At 45.9% G+C, this 22,302-nt stretch overlaps 8 protein-coding genes across 8 annotated transcripts; 4 read left to right on the top strand and 4 right to left on the bottom strand.

The window, feature by feature from the left end:
* Positions 1-4,309: 4,309 nt before the first annotated feature.
* On the bottom strand, positions 4,310-4,567 carry BDV38DRAFT_249799 (uncharacterized protein; the record flags this gene model as incomplete). Its single annotated transcript, XM_032054892.1, has 1 exon — positions 4,310-4,567. A coding segment is annotated over exon 1 (179 nt), but the record flags the coding sequence as incomplete, so codon positions are not given.
* An 867-nt stretch (positions 4,568-5,434) lies between these two features.
* On the top strand, positions 5,435-7,524 carry BDV38DRAFT_249796 (camp independent regulatory protein). Its single transcript, XM_032054891.1, has one exon. The coding sequence runs from the start codon at positions 6,062-6,064 to the stop codon at positions 7,412-7,414; it is 1,353 nt and encodes a 450-aa protein (XP_031912357.1). The 5' UTR covers positions 5,435-6,061; the 3' UTR covers positions 7,415-7,524.
* Positions 7,525-8,055: 531 nt separating this feature from the next.
* Positions 8,056-10,127, bottom strand: BDV38DRAFT_113731 (DUF2434 domain-containing protein). Its single transcript, XM_032051004.1, has 2 exons — positions 9,115-10,127; positions 8,056-9,044 (listed from the first exon to the last, which is right to left on the bottom strand). Exons 1-2 carry the CDS (start codon positions 9,669-9,671, stop codon positions 8,114-8,116), a joined length of 1,488 nt encoding a protein of 495 aa, XP_031912356.1. The 5' UTR covers positions 9,672-10,127; the 3' UTR covers positions 8,056-8,113.
* A 2,846-nt stretch (positions 10,128-12,973) lies between these two features.
* BDV38DRAFT_249790 (uncharacterized protein) lies at positions 12,974-13,460 on the top strand. Its single transcript, XM_032054890.1, has one exon. It carries the CDS (start codon positions 13,155-13,157, stop codon positions 13,389-13,391), a length of 237 nt encoding a protein of 78 aa, XP_031912355.1. The 5' UTR covers positions 12,974-13,154; the 3' UTR covers positions 13,392-13,460.
* A 115-nt stretch (positions 13,461-13,575) lies between these two features.
* Positions 13,576-14,610, top strand: BDV38DRAFT_249789 (uncharacterized protein; the record flags this gene model as incomplete). Its single annotated transcript, XM_032054889.1, has 1 exon — positions 13,576-14,610. The coding sequence occupies exon 1, from the start codon at positions 14,161-14,163 to the stop codon at positions 14,605-14,607; it is 447 nt and encodes a 148-aa protein (XP_031912354.1). The 5' UTR covers positions 13,576-14,160.
* A 155-nt stretch (positions 14,611-14,765) lies between these two features.
* Positions 14,766-15,757, bottom strand: BDV38DRAFT_249788 (uncharacterized protein). The gene has a single exon (XM_032054888.1). It carries the CDS (start codon positions 15,546-15,548, stop codon positions 15,291-15,293), a length of 258 nt encoding a protein of 85 aa, XP_031912353.1. The 5' UTR covers positions 15,549-15,757; the 3' UTR covers positions 14,766-15,290.
* A 2,060-nt stretch (positions 15,758-17,817) lies between these two features.
* On the top strand, positions 17,818-20,358 carry BDV38DRAFT_113700 (Zn(II)2Cys6 transcription factor). Its single transcript, XM_032051003.1, has 3 exons — positions 17,818-18,643; positions 18,736-18,824; positions 18,926-20,358. The coding sequence occupies exons 1-3, from the start codon at positions 18,024-18,026 to the stop codon at positions 20,122-20,124; spliced, it is 1,908 nt and encodes a 635-aa protein (XP_031912352.1). The 5' UTR covers positions 17,818-18,023; the 3' UTR covers positions 20,125-20,358.
* A 1,093-nt stretch (positions 20,359-21,451) lies between these two features.
* On the bottom strand, positions 21,452-21,921 carry BDV38DRAFT_249786 (uncharacterized protein). Its single transcript, XM_032054887.1, has one exon. It carries the CDS (start codon positions 21,840-21,842, stop codon positions 21,672-21,674), a length of 171 nt encoding a protein of 56 aa, XP_031912351.1. The 5' UTR covers positions 21,843-21,921; the 3' UTR covers positions 21,452-21,671.
* Between the last annotated feature and the right edge of the window lie 381 nt (positions 21,922-22,302).

The following is a 22,302-nucleotide window of genomic DNA, read 5'->3' as shown; positions in this document are numbered from 1 at the left end:
GGATGATCCTCTCAAAGTTATCTATGTCGGGTAGTTGATCTACAACCCCCCCGGAAGTAACCAGTCACCGTGACAGGAAGAGGGATCCCATGCATTCCTGATTTCAAGTTTATTGGGGAGGGTGTTACTCTGTTTAGATTACACACCACACAACCCTCCCCGGGGCAATTGTGGAAATCCCCCCTCCCCCTCCATGTTTTAAGCGAATAAGGAATTGATTTGTGAAAGAAAGAAAGAAAGAAAGAAAGAAAGAAAGAAAGAAAGAAAGAAAGAAAGAAAGAAAGAAAGCAGAGTGGTTTAGGTAGAGGTCTATTTGACCTTACCTTAAATTGATTATGCTAGTGGAGATAAACCCGTGCAACGTTTCACACACAGGCTTGCTTGGCAACCTTGATTCCAATCAAGGGTTGCATTGCAGTGGCATGCATTAAATGCTATCTACAGGTCTCAGATGGGTGTGACTAATTCCTCGTGCGACTTGATAGGAAGCAAGGGGATCCTCAAGGGGGAAAAGTTGCGAGAGGGAAAGGGCACAATCAGGGGTGGACGAAGGTCTGTCCTGTACCTAAGTATACCATGTACGACTTGGTGGATGATGCTAAAATCGTGGATATACCTAGTTAGTGGTTTAGTCGTTGAGTAGTTGCGGTCAGTGTCATGAATAGTCTCGGCTTCATCGGCACTTGAGTCATGTGTTAAGTCCGATTGGTCCCGTCACAATGCACAATGCCATCCAGACATGCCTCCTACCTCATCCTCTCAGGTATACGTGAAGTGGGTGTCTGGAAAGGAGATAGTAGTAATAACTCCTATATCAACATTAATCACAACACTATAGCTTAGTGTAGAGCTAAGTTACATTCGAGGGGGACAAAGCTTGGTTGTCTTTGTTGGCTGAGAATGTGGGACAAACGTGCAGGGATGCTCGCTCGACTTAGGCTAAATCAACGGAATGAACCAGGTGGAATCCCGGATGACTGTCGTCTCCCTACCATGACTATGTACTAGGTTTATCTTGCTGGAAAGGTGTAAGTAGCACCGAAGTATCGAAGCCTTTGTGCTCTGTACCACCGCCGGCGACGAGGAAGTGTGATATCAGTCCGTGTTGGTACCGGATGTACCTTGCTTGGACCGTCACTGTGTGTTGCCATTACTTTCTCTCTGCGGACAGGTATCGACAGGCATTCTGCAGGTGATATGTAATCTCCGCCGCCATACCCGCCAGATGAACTGATAAATAAGAGTTTGTTGGTGGCTCTTACAAAAGCGACCGTGCAACGCTGCTGTGGCACGTCCACCATTACTGATTAGGGCTACACAATCTGCTGCAAAATCCAATGCTTGCCTGTCCTGCAATGATCAACATCATCATTATCCGTGCAGATGTGATTTAGGTGACCCCTCCTTCTCACCTAGCCATATTACAAATTTTATGCTTGAATTAACTACCTGTTTTCATAGCCCAGCCATGTGAGACATCAGCTGCAAAGCGACACCTGTTCTCCTGACTCCAATCACCCTCCCCGATGCTGCTTGGCCTCAAGTAATCTCCTCGTCTCTAAGTGGACCGGCCAAGGAGCCAAGAGAAATTGGTTACCATTCAACTGACGTTGCTGGCGATACGCTTATCGTGAGCACTAGCGTCATTGTAACTTGCATACCAGTGACTAGGCAATATTATTATTCTTATTTTTTATTTTATTTTTTCTTCTTGGGGGCCTCGGTTTTGATGGTAGCCTGAGCGGCAGTGCCGGATGTTCAATGTTGAATGGGGCAACCAACCAATATCGGATCAATCAATCATATTCGTCACAGAACAGGAATAAGTTAGGGTAGGCTGTGTTGATACAAGCAGCCTCGGGTCATTCATGCATTGATTTTCATTCTAAAATCCTTTGGAAAAAAAAAAAAAAAAGCAACCCCAAAAAATCCTTCATAAGAAGGATGAAAAGAAAAGCCCAGTCATATACCTCACATCCCATTATATATGTACAAGAGCAAGCTGATGTACAGCACAAGCCCCCAATCCATACTATGTATAGTAAATAAGCAAGGCCAAAGCTCGATCCTTCGACTGCGCCCGCCAACTTTATCTGCGACCTCTATCAACGTGACTGGACGATAATTTCCGGGACTATAGTGTTCCCAGTCCACACCACAATAATAGAAATCCAAGAAGGAAAGTCTTATGAGAAAATTGTAGATATGGTTAAATGATGAGTAAAACGGCTGGGTCTTCCGGTCTGTGCCTTACGTGGCATTAGGTTGCATATGACTGCTCACCTTGCCTCGCTCGAATCATGGTCTAAAACACAAAAGAAAATAAGAAATGAAACCTCTATGCTTGTAATTGCTAAGGTGGCATTCAATGGTTTGTTTTTGTTGCCCTTGTTCCTTTTTCTGTTTCTATTAAAGTAAACCTCTCCTCTTCGGGGTTTGGATAAGATTCGTCAAGCTTCTGATAGTTTGATTATGATTAGGTGGTAGACTATGTATGTACGTACATCATCGTACAGATACAGAAGGACCTGTCGGAGGGGAGAGGAGGGGAAATGCATTAAATGAGCCGGCCACTAGTAGCCGTGGACAACGAACATACGGGTGGGCTGAGTTCTCAGCTAGGCAGGTGTCTAAACTCGATACTATATTGGAGTCCCATCGAGGAGTTACCCAAAGAGGCCACCATTACGGGCGGATAATTTATTTTAGGTTGATGTTCGCTCTGTGTACATAGCTAAGATCCTTGTTTTATGGCTAGTTTCATGCGGACAAATTACACGAGTTGGAGTTGAAGTCCGAACACCTTCCAGTTCTATCGTAGTTTGGTTGAGTTAGTGTGTACCTTTTGAGTTATAGATTACCTATCCTGTATAGTTGACTGATTTATTAACCCTATCCTATCAGATCTGTTGCGGTGGGGTTTATCAGCTTTCTTTCTTTCTTTCTTTCTTTTTCTTTTTCTTTTTTTTTCTTATTCTTTCTCAAGGAAGGCACAGGCAACACTTCACGATATCATATAAGTACAAAGAGTCTCAATTTGATAAAACTCTCCAAATCCCGTGGCTTGGGCAATTACGAATACGAATCTAATCGCCACGGTGGCTGTTGTCATCTGCCGGGTTCCGGTCCCGAAATGAGAAAAAGCACAGCATCTTTAAACCATATATTAGATTAAAGTGTGTCGCATCGAAGGGCGACGACCATTTGGGTATTTGTTCGTTTTTTTTTAATTTGGTCATATAATTTTATTTTAATTTTTTTTTTTTCGCTGTTCCAAATTAGAGTCCGCCGTGGACGGCAAAACGGCAAAGCCAATGTCGTCAGCCTTGGCCATTGAAGGGTCACTTTCGGGCTGAACCGCTGCACAACCCCGGGGAGAGTTTAACCCTATTTTGCATAACTGCATAATTTGACTGACTGGGAGTCGGTGATTGGCTAGGTGGGATAATACATAAGAGTAGCATAATCAAACCCAAGGATAGTAGATTAAAAATTGAAACCCAAAGGCCACCTCCATTTGGAACAAGTGGAACCCCGAGGGGGCCTTTTTTCTAAGCGAGCTTAAGGTTCCTCGTGTTGGATTAAGCTTAAGCTTCAGAAAGTCGCGCACTAATCACTTTTTGGATGGGATCAAGCGATCAGAGCGCCACTGGTATCTTTCTAGTGTAATACCGTCTTATGATGAGTTATTGATTGTTATGCGAATGTTACTTGCTTTGGACAACTTTTATTGGCCCTTGGTTTATCTCTCAGGACTTAAGGAGGTGGGTTTATTCGGAGGAGATTTTACATTTTTCCTTTTCCTTTCCTTTTCTTTTCTTTTTTTTTTTTACCCTTTTTGATTATGTTTATTAGGTGACCGTTTCCCATTCCCTCTTTTTTGTTTTCATTGAGCGCACCTGTAAAGGTAATTTTTTTTTTCCCTTTCTTGCGTTTCAAGGCAAAAGCCGAAACTTGGAGCCAAGAAATACAAAGACTTTGCCAAGCTCTTGTCCTTCTTGTCTTTAATCAGAGGCTAGATCAATGGAGAATATTGATCCCGTGCAGCATTCCTAAACTGGAATGAACATCTGGTATGTAGAATTAACCGTAAGCACTATTTCGGAAAATCCATCTTGGGGGCGCTTCTTTACTTGGAAGAGAAATAAGTTGGAAGGATAAATAAATAAATACATGACGACAGCGCCTCCGACGAGAGAAAAGATAAATAATATTAAATAAATTCGGAAAAAAATAGAAAATGAAAAAGGATTCAAGTGTAACCGTAATAAAGCCTTCCAATTATTAGATCCAGTATTACACTATTATACACATACCCTTGTCCCATCACCAAATATTACTACTATCAAGCTTAGTTTAGAATGACTCCACAACCCAACTTTCTTTCTTTTTTTGGTTTTGATCACCCTTCCACATTGTACTGGGATCATCCTCTCTCGAACTGAGGAACAGGGAGAGGATGGATTAAGGTCAGGGTTTCCATTTGGCCCTATCAGCTGAGATGAAAAGACCAGAGAAAAATAAACAAAGTTCATCAAGTAATAGTATTATGAATCGATGATTAAATTATAAGATGTCGGGTAGTAACAGTCATGAATGATTCAGTCGTTCCCACCAGACGAGGTCATGTCCGCCTCTCCTTCCCCCACGAACCATGGAAGAGCGACTATGGAAAACATAAAGGTTAAAATCAAGGTTGCCATTTATTCAGAATTTACTTTTTGAATTTTTGCCCTCTACCACGCCCAGGCTTCCTGTCTGAAGGGCATCAGATGAATTGATTTGCCGCGGTCCTTTGTGCTTTACCCACACTTTGTCTTCTGATGGCTTCTCGGCATGACCAACGCCTAGAGGTCCAAGCCATCCCCATCGGTCATTCAAAGGTTTTGCTTGGTTCTGGATTTGATTACTGACTGTCATGGACCCATGAGACAAGACAAGAAGGAAGGAAGGAAGGAAGAAGAATCGAGAAAATTAAAATTAAATTCCAAAGTTAATAATGGGGGTTCAGAATACAATATAATACATAAGAAAGAAGTAATACATTTACTCTTTCTGATGGGGAAATAGACTAAAATAAAACATTCCCCCAAAAATGCATTAATAAATAAAAAAAAATACGAAAAAAGGAAAACCAATAATAAAAAAAAGCCCCCCATTAAAAAATATTAAAACAACCCTGTGGGGTCCAGAGTTGCAAAGGCTCCACTCTATCTCTGATACTCATGCTTTAATGCCTCCCTTTGTCTTCGTTTCGTTTTCTTTTACATACTTTTTACTACCTCACTGCTACGGTTATTCTACTACCTACCTATTCAAATCTATTTGGAACTTCTTCTTCCTTTCTTTCCCTTCCTCCCCAATCTTCCAATCCACCAACTACCGCCCTCCCATTGTTCAGCTTCTCTTTTACCGAACCCGTGTCTTTTGTCGCTTTTCTAACACACGACGATTCAGGTGAGTAATTTATGGATCTCTTATTTATTTTCTTTTTTTTCTTCGTTTCCTCTCTGTCCCGTCCCTGTCATGTTCCAAAATGTATCCTTGTCTCATAATCTTAATGACTCGGTCCGCTTGCCTGCATTCTTCCTTTATTCTCCTATCAACCCTCCCCACTCCCCTACTTCTCCTTCCTTGCTGCCTTTGACTTTTTTTTTCTACATTCCATCCCCCTCCCCCCCTCTTCCCTTGAATCCTTTACTCCGAAATCGCGAGTGATCAGGACCTCCCGTGGGCACAGATGAAATACTAATATCAATCCTCCCCAAGATTCCCAATATCCTTCACCGGCGGTGGACTGCTCACAGGATCGGACGTGACTTTCCCTCCCGTGAGCTGGTCCCCATTTCCGCTTTAGGGAATTATACTCGTGGATCGCCCCCCCCAATTCTCTGACAGGAGAAACGTCACTAAATAAAGAAACAAGACGGGCTCAAAGGAGGTATTGCTCCCCAGTAGCCAGCAGCTCCATTCTATCAACATTCCGTACCTCAGTAAACAGCCTACCCTGGCGTTAAAGCCTACGACCATCACGGGGTCCTACACAGATCACCGAAGGTGGATGGAGACGTATCACGGCCACGTCCGCACGCCGGCGGACGCTATCATCCTCTTCGAAGCATGTCGCATTGGCCTCCTGCCCCGCGTACAGAGACGATTGTCCGAGAAAGAACGCCAGTTAATACGCTCCGGATCGGTCTTCGTGTGGGATGAGCGGGAAGCGGGGATGCGCAGATGGACGGATGGGAAGTCCTGGAGCGCTAGTCGCGTGTCGGGCAGCTTTTTGACATATCGTGAAATGGAGGGCAAGCGAGGGGGAACAGGCGTGGCGCAATCCACCATGTCGCGAGCGGGCAAAACTCCCGAGAGTCGAGGGAGTGACGATGACCGGGGGGACGGCGCAGATGAGGGTCCAGATGGCTACAGATATAAGCCGGACGGTCTGATGAAGCAGTCTTTCAGCATCACTACCTCTACTGGACAACATCTCCATCTCATCAGCTACTACTCTAGGTCACATCCCTCCGCAGCCAACCTTCAACAACCATCGACGGATCCCGCCCTTCGTCATGTTCGTCCGCAGAAAGGTCTGTACCCAGAATCTACTGTCAATGATCAACAAAATCTGCCAGTCGTGACACGCGGGCCAATGGCTGGAGCTACCTACTCGGTACCACCCCATCCAATGGGTGCATATGCCCGCTCGGGAGCCACGCACCCTCAGTCATACACTCCGTCATACGCATGGCCCCCGACCCCATTAGCTACCCCGCCAACCGTCCCGGTCCATTATGCTTCGTCGTACCTCCCGCCGGTATCGGGGGCGAACGGTCATGTGCCGCCATATGCTCACCATCAACCACACGCCTTGCCTCCCCCGCCCCCTCCACAACCGTTGGGAACACCTTATGAGCGACCGGTGCATCCAGTTGAGGCATTGGCCCCAACAATACAAGCTCCGAGCGTGCCGCATCCGTCTCTGCCGGTCATTGCAAATGGCCGGTCACCGCGGCTGGTCGCAGATCCCCACGAGGTTCATCAGCGCAGTCCCCAAGAATATGGACCAATGGACCTTCGGAGGGCGTCTCCACGCACACAACCACCGTCAATCCCTCCGGCTTCCGGGTTGGTTGCGCGAAGCCCACGCTTGTTGACCCAGGCTCCTTCAAGTGCGGTACACATCTCTCCTCCAGCCACTACCATTAAACCACCAGAACCCAGCAGCTCTAGCACCACTGTGCCTAGCATTGGAGCTCTGATGAACGGCACGCCGGCTAGTGGCTCGTTGCCGTCGATCGCCGCGCCGTCAACGGGACGAGCCGAAGGACCGCGCGATATCCCCAGCGAGAAGATTGGGTTCGGAGGAGAGGATATGCGGGCCCTCCGGCAATTAGACCGGGTGTTCACTGCGTGAACGTGACCGGGGATTCCTTACATCTTCCTATCTTCCGATACTCCACACCCTGCGCCTTGCACATTACTCCATCATTCCTTAGCACCTGCTTTTTTTTTTCTTTTTTTTTTGTTAGCTCATTGTATGAGATGTATCCGTTCGCTGTTATCTAAAAGAGATATGGAACGGTCATGACGATCTTGTTATTTATCGTGGTTTTGGGCAGGGACCGGCGTTGTTAAAGAGGGTGCATCACATAAAGCATGGGTGGGGTCTTTTGCTTTTTGTCTTCCATTATGGCTTGTCTATTTCAGATTCCCGAGGCCACTGTTTTCATGGCATTTGTTGATATACGCTTTGGGACTAGCCTTGGCTGTGGTTAGGATGACTCGATATACCAATTGATCATGTTGATGATTGATTATTTCGGTTGAGCTTATGTCAAACGTGTGTAAAAGTCTCCCTTGTACCATGTACATAACTACCCATGGGATACATGCAAAGAAAAATCCGAGCATGCCACCAGTAAATCAACACTATACATCCGTTACATTTGGTACAATTGGTATTAGAACTAAATCTAAAAATAACTCAACGTAACACTCCCAACAACTCCCCTGAAAACCCATTGACTAATTACCCAACCCCGTTCCCAGAAAGCAATTAAAACCCCTATAATAACACGCCCCATTATACCTGCATACAATGCAAACCCCCCTCTCATACTTCCTTGCCCCTGGGGTCGGGCTGCGGAGATGCATCCCGCTCCGGTTGCACAACATACCCAGCCTGATCCAGCGGCGACTCCGAACCATCATCCCCAATACTCGTTGCCTGCCGCGTCATAACGCAGGGTTCCTCCTTGTTCAGCTCTGAGATCTCCACGACTCTATCCCCGCTCTGCTCTTGCGGTTTGATGATCCCCATCTCGACATACCGGGCCATATCCTCCCTGTCCCGGTCGATCGGGGATCCCCGACCTGTAATCTCCCTCGCAAACGACCGCAGTCGCTGCTTCTTCCACCACGGTGGATTCCTCTGTCCGATACCCACGTCGCTGGCTAATGCGGATTCTAGTTCCCCGCGCTGCGCGATAAGTGCCTTGTCTTCGTTTAGCTCGCAGTAGCCGCAAATATTGAAAATGAGAATGATGAGTAGGGCGGGTGTATAGCCTAGGCCGTAGATCCAGCCGGACTGAACGTCGTATTTCAGCGGCGAGACGGTCCAATCGAAGGCCGAGGCGATGGCATAGCCGATTTTGATCCCCAGCATGGCGATGGCGAGGAGGAATTGGGAGGGTGCGGCGTTTAGGTAGAAGAGGAGTTGGCCGCCTGTGCTTGATGGACGGGGCTTGTACCGGTAAATGCTGTGTTCGAGGCCGTAGGTTATCACCAGCATGCCGGCGAGGGCTACGAACCCTGCTGCGCGCCAGCGAGTGTCTGTTGCCACTGGGCGGGCGTTGATGGTTTGCTGTTCTTCGCTGCGTTGGAGCTCGATGGCGGACCAGCTGCGGGGGACGGTGAGGATGAAGTTTAGAAGGGCGAGGATGTAGAAGAGGATGGGGAGGAGGGTTTCCTGCCATTTCCGTGTGCTGGTTTTGGTGAAGGCGTAGGGGTCGCGGTCGTGAATTTGGCGGACCTGCCAGCTTGCCCTGCGTTTTTTTTTTGATCTTTGTTAGTTGGTTGATTACTTGGGCTGGGTGTATTGAAGGGGGGTTTTACCAGTGTCGGACGGCTTCCCAGACTGCGGCCATCAGACCTGGTGTTAAGAGGGTGTAGAATACGCTTTGGAGGATCAAAGGTGCGCTTTGGAGATAGTTTCTATCGACGTCGATGCTCATGAAGCAGCTGATGGCGCCGCAGACGGCGACGAATATGAGCCAGCACCATTTTAGTCGTCGGCTCACGATGTTCCAGCGGCGATCGTGCGGTAGGTAGCTCCGGCCGTGCTTGCGGAGGTTGATGAGACTAAGGAAGATGGTGATGACGAACATCAGGGCATATGCTAGACCGAGGGACGCATGCTGGCTGATATCATTGATGGGCGCGTAGCACGATGTTCCGTTGATGAATGTGCCGTTCTCAGCGAACATATGAGGCCTGAATCGCTGGAAGGCCAGGTAGCAGTTCGTGCCATTGGATAGTGTCCCGTTGGTGTAGAGCCTGTAGTTGTAGGTGTCTAGCGCGGTTCGATTGAAGTGAACTTCGTTGATGATCACATCGGTACCGTTGTCACCTGGTTGATAGGGGGCTAGTCCCCTTATGTACAACAGCGTCATAATGAATGAGTTGTACCTTTACAGCCCGTCAGTCGCTACAATTTCCTTTGCTCAATACCGCATTCTCGTCGCGGGCACCATTGGCAGCAATTGCGCCTTGACAAGGATAGGACGCATAGTGACAAGTTTCGAGCAGCCTCATTGCAACCGCGGAAGACCCGGAGTCGGATAGAGGCTATGACGAGCGATGAGGTCGCATTCAAGGCACAATCTATGATGCGCAGAGTGGCTCTGCGTTCCAAGGGGGAGACCTAATCGGACCCGCGGTTCAGGATCATATAACTTGACTCATAACGTACCACAGGCCAGCCACGAGGAACCATAAATAAGCTCTGAAAGGAAACCATGTCTAACTTCTGTTTAGACATTTCTTGCCTTGTTGGGAAGTGATGAAGTCCATTCATGATCTACATGTGACGAGGAGAGTCTTATCGATAAGATCAACGATAAGACGAAATTCTCCTTATCACGATGCTTACAAAATACTGGTAGAGTACTATCCCGATCGGGAATAAATCAACACCACAGGTCACAGGGAATCCCCATTCTCTCCTCATGCACCACGGAGAAACTAGAGAATGCAACAGAAACACTCTCTCGAGAAACACCTACCCCTGTCGAAATGATATCAGATGATAGGCCGCCGACATATGAGACATCATATGGCCCCGGGCACACATCCCTTCTCCACCCCGCGCGAGGGAGCTGCACTTTACAACCCCAGCATGCATATCATTGCGACGTGTGAGAAGAGGACAAGCTGAGGATCGTCGATTTGCAGGAGCACAGCCGGCTCAAAATGAGGCATTTACTGGTATGCGGGTGATTGTCTGTCAACTGCCAGGCCCAGGGTCAGCCACTTTGTTTTTCTCTTTTTTTATCTGGGCTACGGAGGTAAATGCACCCATTCCATACCCCAGACCAAGTTCATGCTCAGCATGATTCGGCCGTTTCACGATCCCACGCCGAATACGAACCTTAACTCAATTCAACTAGTGAGAATCATGATTGAAGAATGCATAGGTCACTAATTTTTTTTTCCTTTTTCTTACTCATTTTGTCCCTTGGCATTCGTCGCATCGCTCCTGTCTGTATGTGGCGTTGCCTCTGTTTGGAGTGGACAAGAGTTCTCTACCTATTTCTAGGGCGACGACTTGGATGGTATACAAAATACATGGAAACAGGGAATTGGTATCCTCATGCAAGGACAGACGTTCTCTTTTTATCCATTGGAGGAAACTTGTCACCTTGAAGAAATACGGGTTGAGTAACGCTGCTTCGTATATGACACTGGGCAGTGACACCTCTATTGCTGGCATGTGAATAGACTGTGCAGTCATGCGGATACCAATTGAGCCGTTCGAATAAACTACAGTAGCTGCGTGTAAGAATTGGGGAGAGGGACTCTACACTCTAAGTCACAACTTGGGGATTTCATTGTCTGTCAGCATCTATGTACATATGAAACTAAGACAGAAAGACCCTAGATATGACGTAGCTTAATCTATTCCCCGAGATATGAAATCTAGGGTCAAAATGTAATGCACGGATGGTTGATAGAGAACATGTCTGCTCCTCCCCCACCACACTTGAAGCTCAAGTAATCCATCTACAACTCTGAGACATTATACCTAAACATATCAAACTTAGGAAAAGCATAACGCCAATTGATACCTCGTTCTGGGATTTGACGATGACAAAATATCTCAAGCAGATAGCCTAGATGATAGAGCAATACGAAGCAAGTTAACCCTGAAGCATGCTTCTCCCCTTGCGACAAGACCCTACCTTTGAAAAAGCAAAACAGATAGACAATCAGACAAGTAGTAAACCTTCCACTGTTGACTAGGTATGTAAGCTATCCCCCTTGATCAGCACACGTCAGTATACTTGATTTGGTCCATAACATAATAACCTCGATGAAGACTCAATCCATAATCCGGACATTTTTCAGGCACAGTCCACAATCTGACCTATCCAGTCAGAGGCAAGATATTATCAAGTAATTACATATTTTATCCTGCTTTGCGGCATTTACCACCCAGGACAAGCGTCGTCATGGTATACAGGAGGCATACCACGAGAATTTTGGCCAGGATGTGGTATGGTCCCAAAGAACCAAGACAACGATGTACCGAGATCCTGTAGATTAACCAAGGCCATAAGATTGATCTACTATACACATACACGGAGTCGCCGGTTCGCACGCGAGAACCTTGCTCCAAGAAAGCATAGACCAAGTTATTCAAGTCCTTGGAGCCCTACCGCATCCTCATCACTTTCAAAACAATAGGCAATACATCCTGCAGCATATCCACACTATTACTAGTACCAACCTCTATCGTGTGCCAAAAACCCCTGGCTCAAACCCGGTTTATTTTCTCAAATCACTTCCCCCCCTGCCAAATGCCCTATGATGTCATATATATATACAAAGCTGACCGTACCATTTTAGTAATTGAAACCTGGCATAATGCTTCCAACCCCAAAATAATGGCCTTATTGTGGATCCACGAGAGATCCTCTCCCAAGTTGAACTGACTCCCACGACGGACACGCGACATCCATTCGCGGGCGTGATATGAAACAGGCAGATCGGAATATAAAAGCGATGATTGGCGATTAGGCTATGCCAGAATACGGGGGCGGCCACGAATCCTTAGGAAGTGAAAAAAAAAAAAAAGAAAAAGAATATGGGGATGCATAGTACTTTTACTAGAATACTTTTGGTGCCCAACAGCTTTTTGTCATTGTGCGTGTCTTGACACGCTTATTTGTGATGGACGGGGTTTTTAGGCACCTTTAGGTAGGATTCTATATCAGTGCGGTTTGTTCCAGACCGATTATTTATTTTTTTTTTAAATTTTTTCATTTTCTTTTAACTATGAGTCATGTTCTGGGTATGTGCGACGTACATTGGAGGGAAAAGATGTAGTTGACGATCAAATGCCAATTAACGAACGGGAAGTAAGAAAGATGTTCTTGACAGACATGATCGTCCAGTGAGAAGATCGTAATCGACTATTTTGGGTTCTGTGAGGTCGGAGTATTCTTCCAGATATCCAGTGAAATTGGTCAATGGCAATGAAAGGTGGGTCTAGGTCGTGGCCTAAATTCTTTTGGTCATTGATTATCGTCCGGGCTGGAGAGCAGAGCCCTGTGGACTTGGATCTATTTTGTGCTACTACCATTTTCGTTCTGTCCAAGTCGGAAGAAGCGAGAGAGAGAGAAGAGGATTACAGATGTGCTGGGGGACTCGATGGGCCTTTCTTTCCGTGTATTGAAGTTTAAATCAATCTTACCCCGCAGCCGCAAGAAACATTCGTCTGATCCATGGAAGAGGATATCTTATCCTTGCGGAGACTCTTTTCCCACGCTGTTCTACAATATCAGAGACAGTCTATAGCGAAGACAACGAGACAGCCTATACAGTATGAGCATAAAACATGTAGCTTGTTATTTCAATTATGCTTCGCATAAGGAATGTCGGCTCTGTCCGAAGCTACCCTGAGCTACTACGTATGTTTCTTACCTATTTCTATTCAGTTTAAGCCCCCCAGTGGAGTCCACAACCCAACCAACACTTGCTATGTATGTAGGATGTATGGAGTACATCCCACAAGCCCACGATTCACGCGTCTCCACCTCACCCAGAAACAGAAACCCCAACCATCTTTCCTCCCCCAAAGCCACCGCCAACCGCATCCACCGTCTTTCTGACCCAACCGGGATAGTTCCAAGCCTCACTTCCCATGCGGACGTGCGCAGAAAGAAAGCGACCGAACACTTTGGAAAGAAAACTAAATACATAGTAAATTATGAAAAAAAAAAAAAGGGATTTAAGGTCACTTAGACTTTTCCCCGTGAGTAAATCGCGTCATCGGGTCCGCTTTTGATAGGCTCGGCTTCGGCTCACTTGCCCCTGTGGTTTGTGACGGACACGAGGTCATGTGGTCTGATTCGTGTCCTCGGGCGGTTCGGTACGAGGCAGTACTCAGGAACAGTACATACCCATATTGCCTGAATAGTAAATGCTCTACTCTGTACGTACAAGAAGACGTATACTACCAAACAGCAAGGAAAGCTACAAGCATGAAGAGCCCACCAGGGTGTAGAAGGATGGGGAAAGACTACTACTCAGTCTAATACCACACAGCACTTCATCAGCCACTCACCAGCAATAAATCGCGATAGCAACCGAGTGCACGCATAAGGTGATATATATTAAGTATACTTCCTTCTTCGCGGAGGTCGATCCTCAGGTAGCCTCATCCTGAATCTTCCGTCGAAAATACGGGGTAAGTCAGGTAAGCCCCTGTCAACTCCGCATTTACGCAAGGGAGCACCGAATGACGAAGACCAACAGGAATGAAGTACGAGATGCGACAGAAAAAAAGCTTGAGGGGGAAGGTCGGATGTTGCTCATCTGCAATGAACAGACAGCAAAAGGGAACTTTATTTCCCAGCCACAAGGACATAGCTCCGCGGGATGGGAGACCGGGGTTTTGGTTGCCTGCGCATGAATCTCATGAACAAGGATAGGAAACGAGATCATACACCCCTCTTTTACGGGATTACCCTTCCGTTGGCTCCACTGGATTCGTGTGTTCCCCAAATCGTGGTGGATGTAGGACTGGGACTCGATCCTTTCGGGGGGCAAAAAATACTCGTAGACAAAAAGAAGCGAGTCATGTCCATCCAGATGGCGGTAGTGATCTTAATACTTCAACTAAGGTTCACTTCGTTGCCTTTAGTCTGGATTGGACTTCTACTGCATACAGTAGTTAGGTATGGAGTGCATAAAGACACATTCTTTTTTTCTTTTCTTTTCTTTTCCCTTTCCCTCTTCTCAGTGGGGCATATTGTTTCACTACAAATTTTTGATGCTTATTACATTGTCGCGGTCACCTGTGTCAGATTAAATATGTGCAGGTGAGCCGTTATTTCAAATGGTCTGCGGGAAGATCAAAGGAGGTAGTAGTGTATATAGAACCTATTGGTCTTCACGCCGTACCTTACCTACCTCAGAGTTCAATCCTTGTCCCATCTCAGAGCTTTAGGATAGTAACTATTCCTAATTATCCTTAATTCATTGTCAAAGATACTACGCCAGCTGCTGGCTTTCCGTGATAGGAAATCCGCAGTGATCATCTGATGTGCCCCAAGAAAACTAAATACGGTCATTACCGTACCGTACAGCGATTCCAGAGTCGCATGGTAACTGTACAGTAGTTTTAACCTTCTGCCCGCCCCTTCCCAGACACCGATCGTCAAGCTTAATCTACTGAGATTCGAATAAACAAAGGGGTTTTTCTGATAGGCGGTGGGAAGAAGCCAAGGCGTAGAAATAGAAATAAAAAGAAAACAAAGGGAGCACTAAACTTACGAGGACAGCCCTGAGCTACACCGTGCACGACCGCACTTCCCAGTTTGTCGCCTGGCAGATGGAGTGGACTCCCCATTTCCAACCGGTTTCGCATCAGCGAAACGAGGTCCAAGCACTCGGAAATTCAACCACCCAATGACGATGAGTAGAGACAGTGGAATCGTACTGGAGCCAGGAGGGTCGAGTGATACTTTGTCGAGCCGGTTGATGACGACCACATGGAGGCAGCAGCTTCAACTACTGAACCGTGCCAACATCGACTTCTGCTGTCTGCATTTTTGAATGCGAAAGGAATAGTCTGTCCAGGCAACAAAGATGAGCAGAGTAACTCCTAGGAACCACCTGATACGGCTCCTTGAGTTTTGGCAGTTTAAAGTAAAAAGGATGAAATCTCTTCTGCAGTGGTCGGATGTCCGTGCCTTGTGCACAGAAGATCTGGCCCACTTCCCCAGATTGTCCGAAGGAATGAAAGGTTTCATTTCATTTTTCATTTTTCCTCTTTTGTTACTTCTCCCCGGTCCCAAGCTTGAGTTGAACGAACCTATGTAATACAGAAGAGAAGAATCATCCACACCATCACACAAAACGTAAGACCAGAGGTGTAAGGTAAAAAGCTCTGACAAGGACGCGACTGGTCACAATGCTTCCAGACGCAGGGAGCTTCATTCCTCAAGAGGAAAGTGGCCTGCGGTGTCGCTGCCTGGGCTTCGGCCCATCTCCGCACTGGGGTGAGTGACAAGACTGTGCTGGTCAGTAGCGTGGGGTGTGGCGTCCACCTGAGCCGGAGAAGTGTCTATCCTGGTATGCAAGTAATACATACATAAGACCAGACGGGGCAATCATCGTCGTAAGATGGGCTTTGTCCGGGTTAGTGGCATTTGTTAGTCGAGACTTTTCAGTATCAAGTTAGCACTGACAATTTTAGGTAGCTTGGTACGTACCAGCGGACAGTGTGCAGCAGCAGGTGGAGGAGGTGGAGGAGGAGGTGGTGGTGGTGGTGAGGTATGTATGTATCGTAACAATACGGACGGATGTCCCGGAAAACCCTATATCGATCATCCACTATAACCACTAGGTTCTCATGTGTAGATGTATCCTATGCTCGCTATTGTCTTGAGATACGGTAGTACACAGCTCGATTGAGTTGTATTGAATTGAAGCAACTTCTCTTCGTGATTAGGGAAGTTTGGATGATTATGCAGGTCGTCTTGATCCTCTCATGGTCGGCTTCCTAACCATTTAATCCACCGTCGACTGAAAACCAGTCAACTCCACCTGAATCCCAATCCAGCCCGTCAAATATGTACGAGCCTCAACTTGTTACTGATTATGTACTTCAAAGGCATACCCCTGGAGTTCATCCATGCCAGTTCGGACTGGCTTGGAATTATGCGTCCATCAAGTGAGAGCAACTCACTTCCCAAGAGGGTAATCAGGATCATCCGCCGTCGTCACCAATGTGATTATTTAGGTTAAGTGGGAATTTCGAGCAGTTGGTTCAATGGGCATAATTGCTTTTTTGGCTGTCTCCATTTCAATGAACTCTGATTTGCTTTGAGCATGATTTGATCCGACTTACTGAATTTTCGTTTTCCCATTCTGATTTTCTTTTAGGCTTTCTCTGCCTCGCTTGGACCAACAAATCAGTAGTGAAAATCCAACAAGCTTGGCATTTTTTCTCCCCGCATGGTCAGAGTTTAATGAAGTGCGTGGTAGGAAAATAGAAATAGAAAATAAATAATAATAAAAATTTCGTAAGTAGTAGAAAAGGAAAAAGAAAATACAGAAAACGAGATCATGGATGAATCAATCATTCTTAATTTTCAAGACTAATTTCCTATTCTCTCCAATAAGGCCGCAGCATTTCTACAACTTCCTCCTTGGTAATTAGTGTGGAAGTTCAATTTTCTTTTCCCTAGCTCGATAATACCTATTAATACTTCCTTACTACTCAAGGACTCCAATTGATGATCAGAAAAGAAAGTTTGCCTAGTTTGGGTGCCCTGCCTATGAGGGTCCACCAGCATGCTAACCACCAAAGCACAGAGGATTGACATACTCCATACTCTACGGAGTACATGTAATCCATCTGACCCTCTCATTCTTGCCTCCAGATCCAGTGCAACGGACTCCAAATTTTATTTAGAGACTAACTCAAAAAAATAAAAATGAGGGCAAAAAATATTATTACTCCTCTTTATGTATCTACCTATATAACTTTTTATTTTTTTTTTTTGAAATACCTAATTAATATTTATTTCACTCGGGATGTTTCGTAACTACGGACCTACAGACGTAGAGAGCTAGTTCACTACTAACTACTCTTATTAAAACCCCCATTCCCATTTCCCAATTTCCCCTCCTCTCTCCACTTGCTAAATAAAATCCCTCTCCAAGCCAACCAAACGAGACGAAACGAGCAAACAACCCCATTTACCACATCCTCCGATACATGCATATAATCCACTCCGACTACTACTCAAGAGTCCCCATACGAAGATCGACCCATCCCATCAACCATTCCCACTCTGATCCACTGCAGCCTATACTTTGACTACACCTGCGAAACTAACTAAACTTACCAGACCAACCTTCTCGTTGACCACCAGTAAATCACAGCCAAGTCTAGTTTACTCCCCGCTCAGGGACCTCATCATCAACACTTCCAGTCTTGCCCCCCCTCTCTCCTGTGAAATAATTAAAATCACCTCTTGAACCCAGTCACAGTCAGATTCTGTACTGGAAATTTTGTTGCTGCCCCTCTTCTCTGTTCCTCTTCCTTCATCCTGACTAACAACTTCAACCACTCGTGGTGACAACTCTTTCTCCATCACATCCTTTTATTTCCTGCACAACCCGTTTGAGAAAGGGGGGAAAGGAAAAAAAAAAAATAAATAAATAAAAAAAAGAAAAGGAAAAGAAAAACTTTTTTCAACACCTCGAATACCGAGGTGAATGTATGGTCAATGTTGTCCATGCAAAAAAGTTCTGCTTTTGTGTTTACTCCGACGGAACTTGACAGCAACCACCGTCATCAAAGCAACTCCACCCGCTCGGGCAGTTTTTCGGAAAACCCCGCTCTCGCCGACTGCCCCTTCATAGATGACTCTTCGGTCTCCCATCGTGCCAGTATTAGTACCGATGGCCTTTCTAATGAGTCTCTCGAATCCTGGGACGGCGACGGTCCGTCTGCCAACTCACCTCTTCCGGAACTGGAGGTGAAGATCCACGACGTGTCCCAGACGCTCCACTCGAGTTTCCCTCCCACAACAACCGCAACATTCACTTTCAACATGGTTACATCCCACGAGTCTGATATCTCCATGGACGATGTGACCCCCAAAATCGAAGAGTTGGACGATGCAGATGAGTTGCAGAGTATAAAACCTTTGGCGGTGGATCCGATGGCCAATGCGAACTCGGAGGTCACGGCTACTCCCGTCAATGTTCCACGGAAACGTGGGCGACCTCGCAAACATCCTCTCCCGATTCCTGGAGGTCAACTCAAAATCACTAAAGGTCGTTCCAAGACAGGCTGCATAACCTGTCGGAGACGCAAGAAGAAATGCGACGAAACCAAGCCATCGTAAATTCCCTCCCCTCCCCGGTCTTCTCACAAAGGACCTTTAGATTGTGACGAGCGCGAAAATTGACTAACTATTCTTTGCCCCCTTTCAGTTGTTTGAACTGTCAAAAGAATGCAGTTGTCTGTGAAGGATATCCTAAGAAGGAGGTATGGAAGAGTGGAAAACAGAAACTAGAAGACGGTGAGTTCGATTTTTACCCAGTCTTTCCACTTGTCCTGTATCTGGTCTCCTTGTTCGTTTATGGACATCCATTCTAATCCGTGTTTTTTCCCACCTAGCAGCCCGGGCCCAGTCTATGGTCTCTCGCTCCCTTCCCTTTTTGATTGACGGAATTGAAGACGATACCGATCGACGCTTTTTGGACCACTTTGTCTACGGATTCAGTCGCGTTCTGACATTGATCAATGATGACTCGAACCCCTTTAAGGAGATCCTCCTTCCCATGGCTACCCAACACCGGGGCCTAATGCATTCGCTTATGTGCCTATCCGGCTCACACTTATCGGGACTTAAGCCAGAGCCGAAGTTTATAGCCCGCAAATACCACCATTTCCATTGCGCGATCCAAGATTTGCAGCACAACCTTCTTATAAAAGCGTCATCAAAACCGAGCAATCCGGGAGAGGATCCCGACCTTCTAGTTGAGGATCCGATAATCGCGTCGACAATAGCGCTCAGTTTGAACACGATATGTGAAGGTGAAACTAAGGGGGAGTACCGGATGCATATGGATGCCGCAAAGCACCTTCTGAAACACCAGAAACCGAGGAACGAGAAATTCCGGCAGTTCATAGTTGAGTTCTTTCAATACCACGATGTTTCCAACTCGGTCACCTCACTGGACCGACGGCCGGCCCATCTAAATGGCGACCTTCGACTACCCGACTTTGTGCCACACGCACAGGCGGGGATGTTTCTAGGGGTATTCGATGGGCTCTTTAATTACATCTCCGAAGTGACCAGATTACGAGACAAGATCAGGCAGCGACACAATGAAGGATATGAGCCAGCGGTTGACTACCAGATCCTAAGTGAGGCCGTCTCCATTGACTCTGCTATCCGGCTTTGGGAAACGTCATATCCGCCCAACACTGCAAACTGGTCTCTGGCACAGCTTTATCGACAGTCAACCTGGGTGTACCTTTATCGTACTATTCGCCCTTCGCAACCAGGTGATAAGATAGGTCAAGTGGTGGATGATGGCCTGACATACTTGGATCAGCTTCCAGAGGACGCTGGCGCTTATAGCATTGTCCTGATGCCTTTGTTCCTCCTCGGATGCTCTGCGTTCTTGCAGCACCAGCGGGAGCGAATCCAGAAAGGATTCGAAACCCTCAAATCCTACTCCAACCTTCGCAACATCGAACCTGCATTCAAAGTCGTAGAAAAGGTGTGGGAAGTCATGGACTCCCACATTGAGGAAAGTTGGGATTGGGAGAAAATCATCAAAGATATGGATATGGATTTTCTCATTACCTGAGTCAACCTTCGCATTTCTCATCTGCATTACTGCATATTGACAGCGTATATCTTCTATCTGAATCGACAGTTTTGGAACGGGTATCTCCGTTTCTTCGTTTTGCACTGCTCATTATCCATCGAGGAAGTGAGCACACGGCGTTATGTGGCCCATGCATGCATTTTCTTTTGGTGTTATTTTTCTTCTTTCTTTTGGCGATAGGGATGGTCGGGGCCATGGGGGGACCCGGTGTCAAAAAATCAGGATGGGAGCACGAATCCGTGTTTCTCTACGGCTACGGGAGAGGGAAATGGCGTCAGTACATGATTAATGGCACACACAGACATGGACTACAGTATATTGTGTCTCAGATCTTTATTGGTGGGGTGTCTAAGGGGGATTGCCGGATGACTTTCAGCTTCTATTTTTCGCCTGTATTCTATATATCCAATTGTGTCGATGAGCTCTTTGTGGTTTGAGTGACTTTTATGATCTCTTCCTTTCTTTGTATAATGATTGTTGCTATGAGTGGATATCTTTATTCAATTTTTGATATCAAGCGTCAACTGTATCCATACTTTAGCCTATCAGTGAGTAATGATTTTGATATTCGTACAGATATCTTATTTATGAGGCAAAAATTTGAAAAAGTCTACAAATTAGGAGACTATTGAACAGAGCTTACAGTGTTTCAAACTTCCGCTATTGTCTCCAGGGATCATATATCTCAAATTGTATCAGCTGTTTCTCTACGGGGATGTGTCTGTGTATAGCTCTATGTCTAGGAAGAGCTATTAGTTTTCTCCTTTAGCTTCCATTTCAACTCTAATTTCATGTAGAAATTCAACTATCTCCGGTCTACATCCAGGATTATTGGAACTCGTTCTCAATACACAATAAATACTCTCTTTTCCCAAGCACGAAGCCCTTCTCTTTACTTGGGACTCTTTTGCACCTTATCACTTTGGTGTAGTACACATGTTCTCCATTCAATAAGAAACATGATGTCGTTATCAGACTAAGGCCATCACTCAAAACCTATCTATACTGCTTGTGGACAAACTATCGCGCCCGACGTAAGCTTTCCTCAACTGTGACATCAGTGCGGGAAGGGGACTGTCAGGGGTAATCTCATGTCGGTGCTTCTACAGTCCATACAATACTATAGCGCTCCATTCAAAAACTTATATTGTCTGGGGCTAAGATGGATAGCCCGAGTCAGATGCAACCGTTCTCTTTCTCCTTTGCGCAGTCGTTATCAGCGAACAGATTATTATACTGGTAGTCAGATGAGTCCGTTCCAACCGTGGGGTATCGATTTGGGGTCGGGTTCGACGGTACTGATGTGGCTGATTATAAGGGCTCGTCAGCTGGGGCCATCCTATGTTCTAGATTTGTTGCTTTGCTCCCGGTTTGAAAGGACATACTACCGGTGTATTGCGTCCAACATAAAAATAATATTCCAAATCTATCAAGGAGGAAGTTAGAAAGAGGTATGTGTGTATTCCTTAAAACTATCGTTCGTGTTCAACGATATGTATTGAGTCAAACATCAAATTCGAAAAGAGTCAAACAATACGAATAACGTAGGAAGGCGCCATGACTGCCACACAAACCATGCCAATGATACTAGATGGACTTAGAAAGAGACTTTCTACTCTGAGCAAATTGCCTGATGCAACAATACCATGGTGAGACTCTTGAAATAATGATATCTGGTAAGGTGTATTAGGAAACATATAGAAGCATTCGAAAAGTTAATGGTGGGCCTGTTGTAGCCGAGAGAGTAATCTAGAGCTTAACTTGTTATGATTTTACTATAGTAAAATACAAGGATGACATCGCTTTCCCCCAAAGAGTCAAAGTAGGAAGTACTCATCCCAGATGTTGTGACCTTACACTAACCCTAAGAATTGATGGTCACATCATGATAGAGTTCGATTAGTACTATATAAAAGCAAATAAGAGCAAATTGTGAAACCACCCCCAAAGGTACTATTGCTATCATCAGCATAGTGTGAAGAGATTACTTAAGAGCTCCTTAGTATTTACTATATAACATCAGAGCAATATTTTAGCTAGTAGCCAGCAATAGTCAATAGTCAGAATACAGTTCGTATCCCTTGATGCCATTACACCCGAGGGCACATGATTAGGATGATGCCTCTTGCAAAACCACTAGGCAAATTCCATATGGTT

The sequence above is a fragment of the Aspergillus pseudotamarii genome (assembly GCF_009193445.1).
Source record: "Aspergillus pseudotamarii strain CBS 117625 unplaced genomic scaffold BDV38scaffold_35, whole genome shotgun sequence".
Classification (NCBI taxonomy): domain Eukaryota; kingdom Fungi; phylum Ascomycota; class Eurotiomycetes; order Eurotiales; family Aspergillaceae; genus Aspergillus; species Aspergillus pseudotamarii.
Note: the sequence above shows the minus strand (reverse complement) of the source record. Positions and strands in the feature narration are given on the sequence as shown.

Excerpts from the sequence above, each read along its gene's own strand:
- BDV38DRAFT_249796 (XM_032054891.1), top strand. The coding sequence starts at position 6,062 with ATGGAGACGTATCACGGCCACGTCCGCACGCCGGCGGACGCTATCATC.
- BDV38DRAFT_113731 (XM_032051004.1), bottom strand. The coding sequence starts at position 9,671 with ATGACGCTGTTGTACATAAGGGGACTAGCCCCCTATCAACCAGGTGAC. Across the intron at positions 9,045-9,114 it reads TGGGAAGCCGTCCGACACTG|GGCAAGCTGGCAGGTCCGCC; the intron begins GTAAAACCCCCC and ends AAAAAAACGCAG.
- BDV38DRAFT_249790 (XM_032054890.1), top strand. The coding sequence starts at position 13,155 with ATGTCGGCTCTGTCCGAAGCTACCCTGAGCTACTACGTATGTTTCTTA.
- BDV38DRAFT_249788 (XM_032054888.1), bottom strand. The coding sequence starts at position 15,548 with ATGAAAAATGAAATGAAACCTTTCATTCCTTCGGACAATCTGGGGAAG.
- BDV38DRAFT_113700 (XM_032051003.1), top strand. The coding sequence starts at position 18,024 with ATGTTGTCCATGCAAAAAAGTTCTGCTTTTGTGTTTACTCCGACGGAA. Across the intron at positions 18,644-18,735 it reads TGCGACGAAACCAAGCCATC|TTGTTTGAACTGTCAAAAGA; the intron begins GTAAATTCCCTC and ends GCCCCCTTTCAG. Across the intron at positions 18,825-18,925 it reads AAAACAGAAACTAGAAGACG|CCCGGGCCCAGTCTATGGTC; the intron begins GTGAGTTCGATT and ends CCCACCTAGCAG.
- BDV38DRAFT_249786 (XM_032054887.1), bottom strand. The coding sequence starts at position 21,842 with ATGTTTCCTAATACACCTTACCAGATATCATTATTTCAAGAGTCTCAC.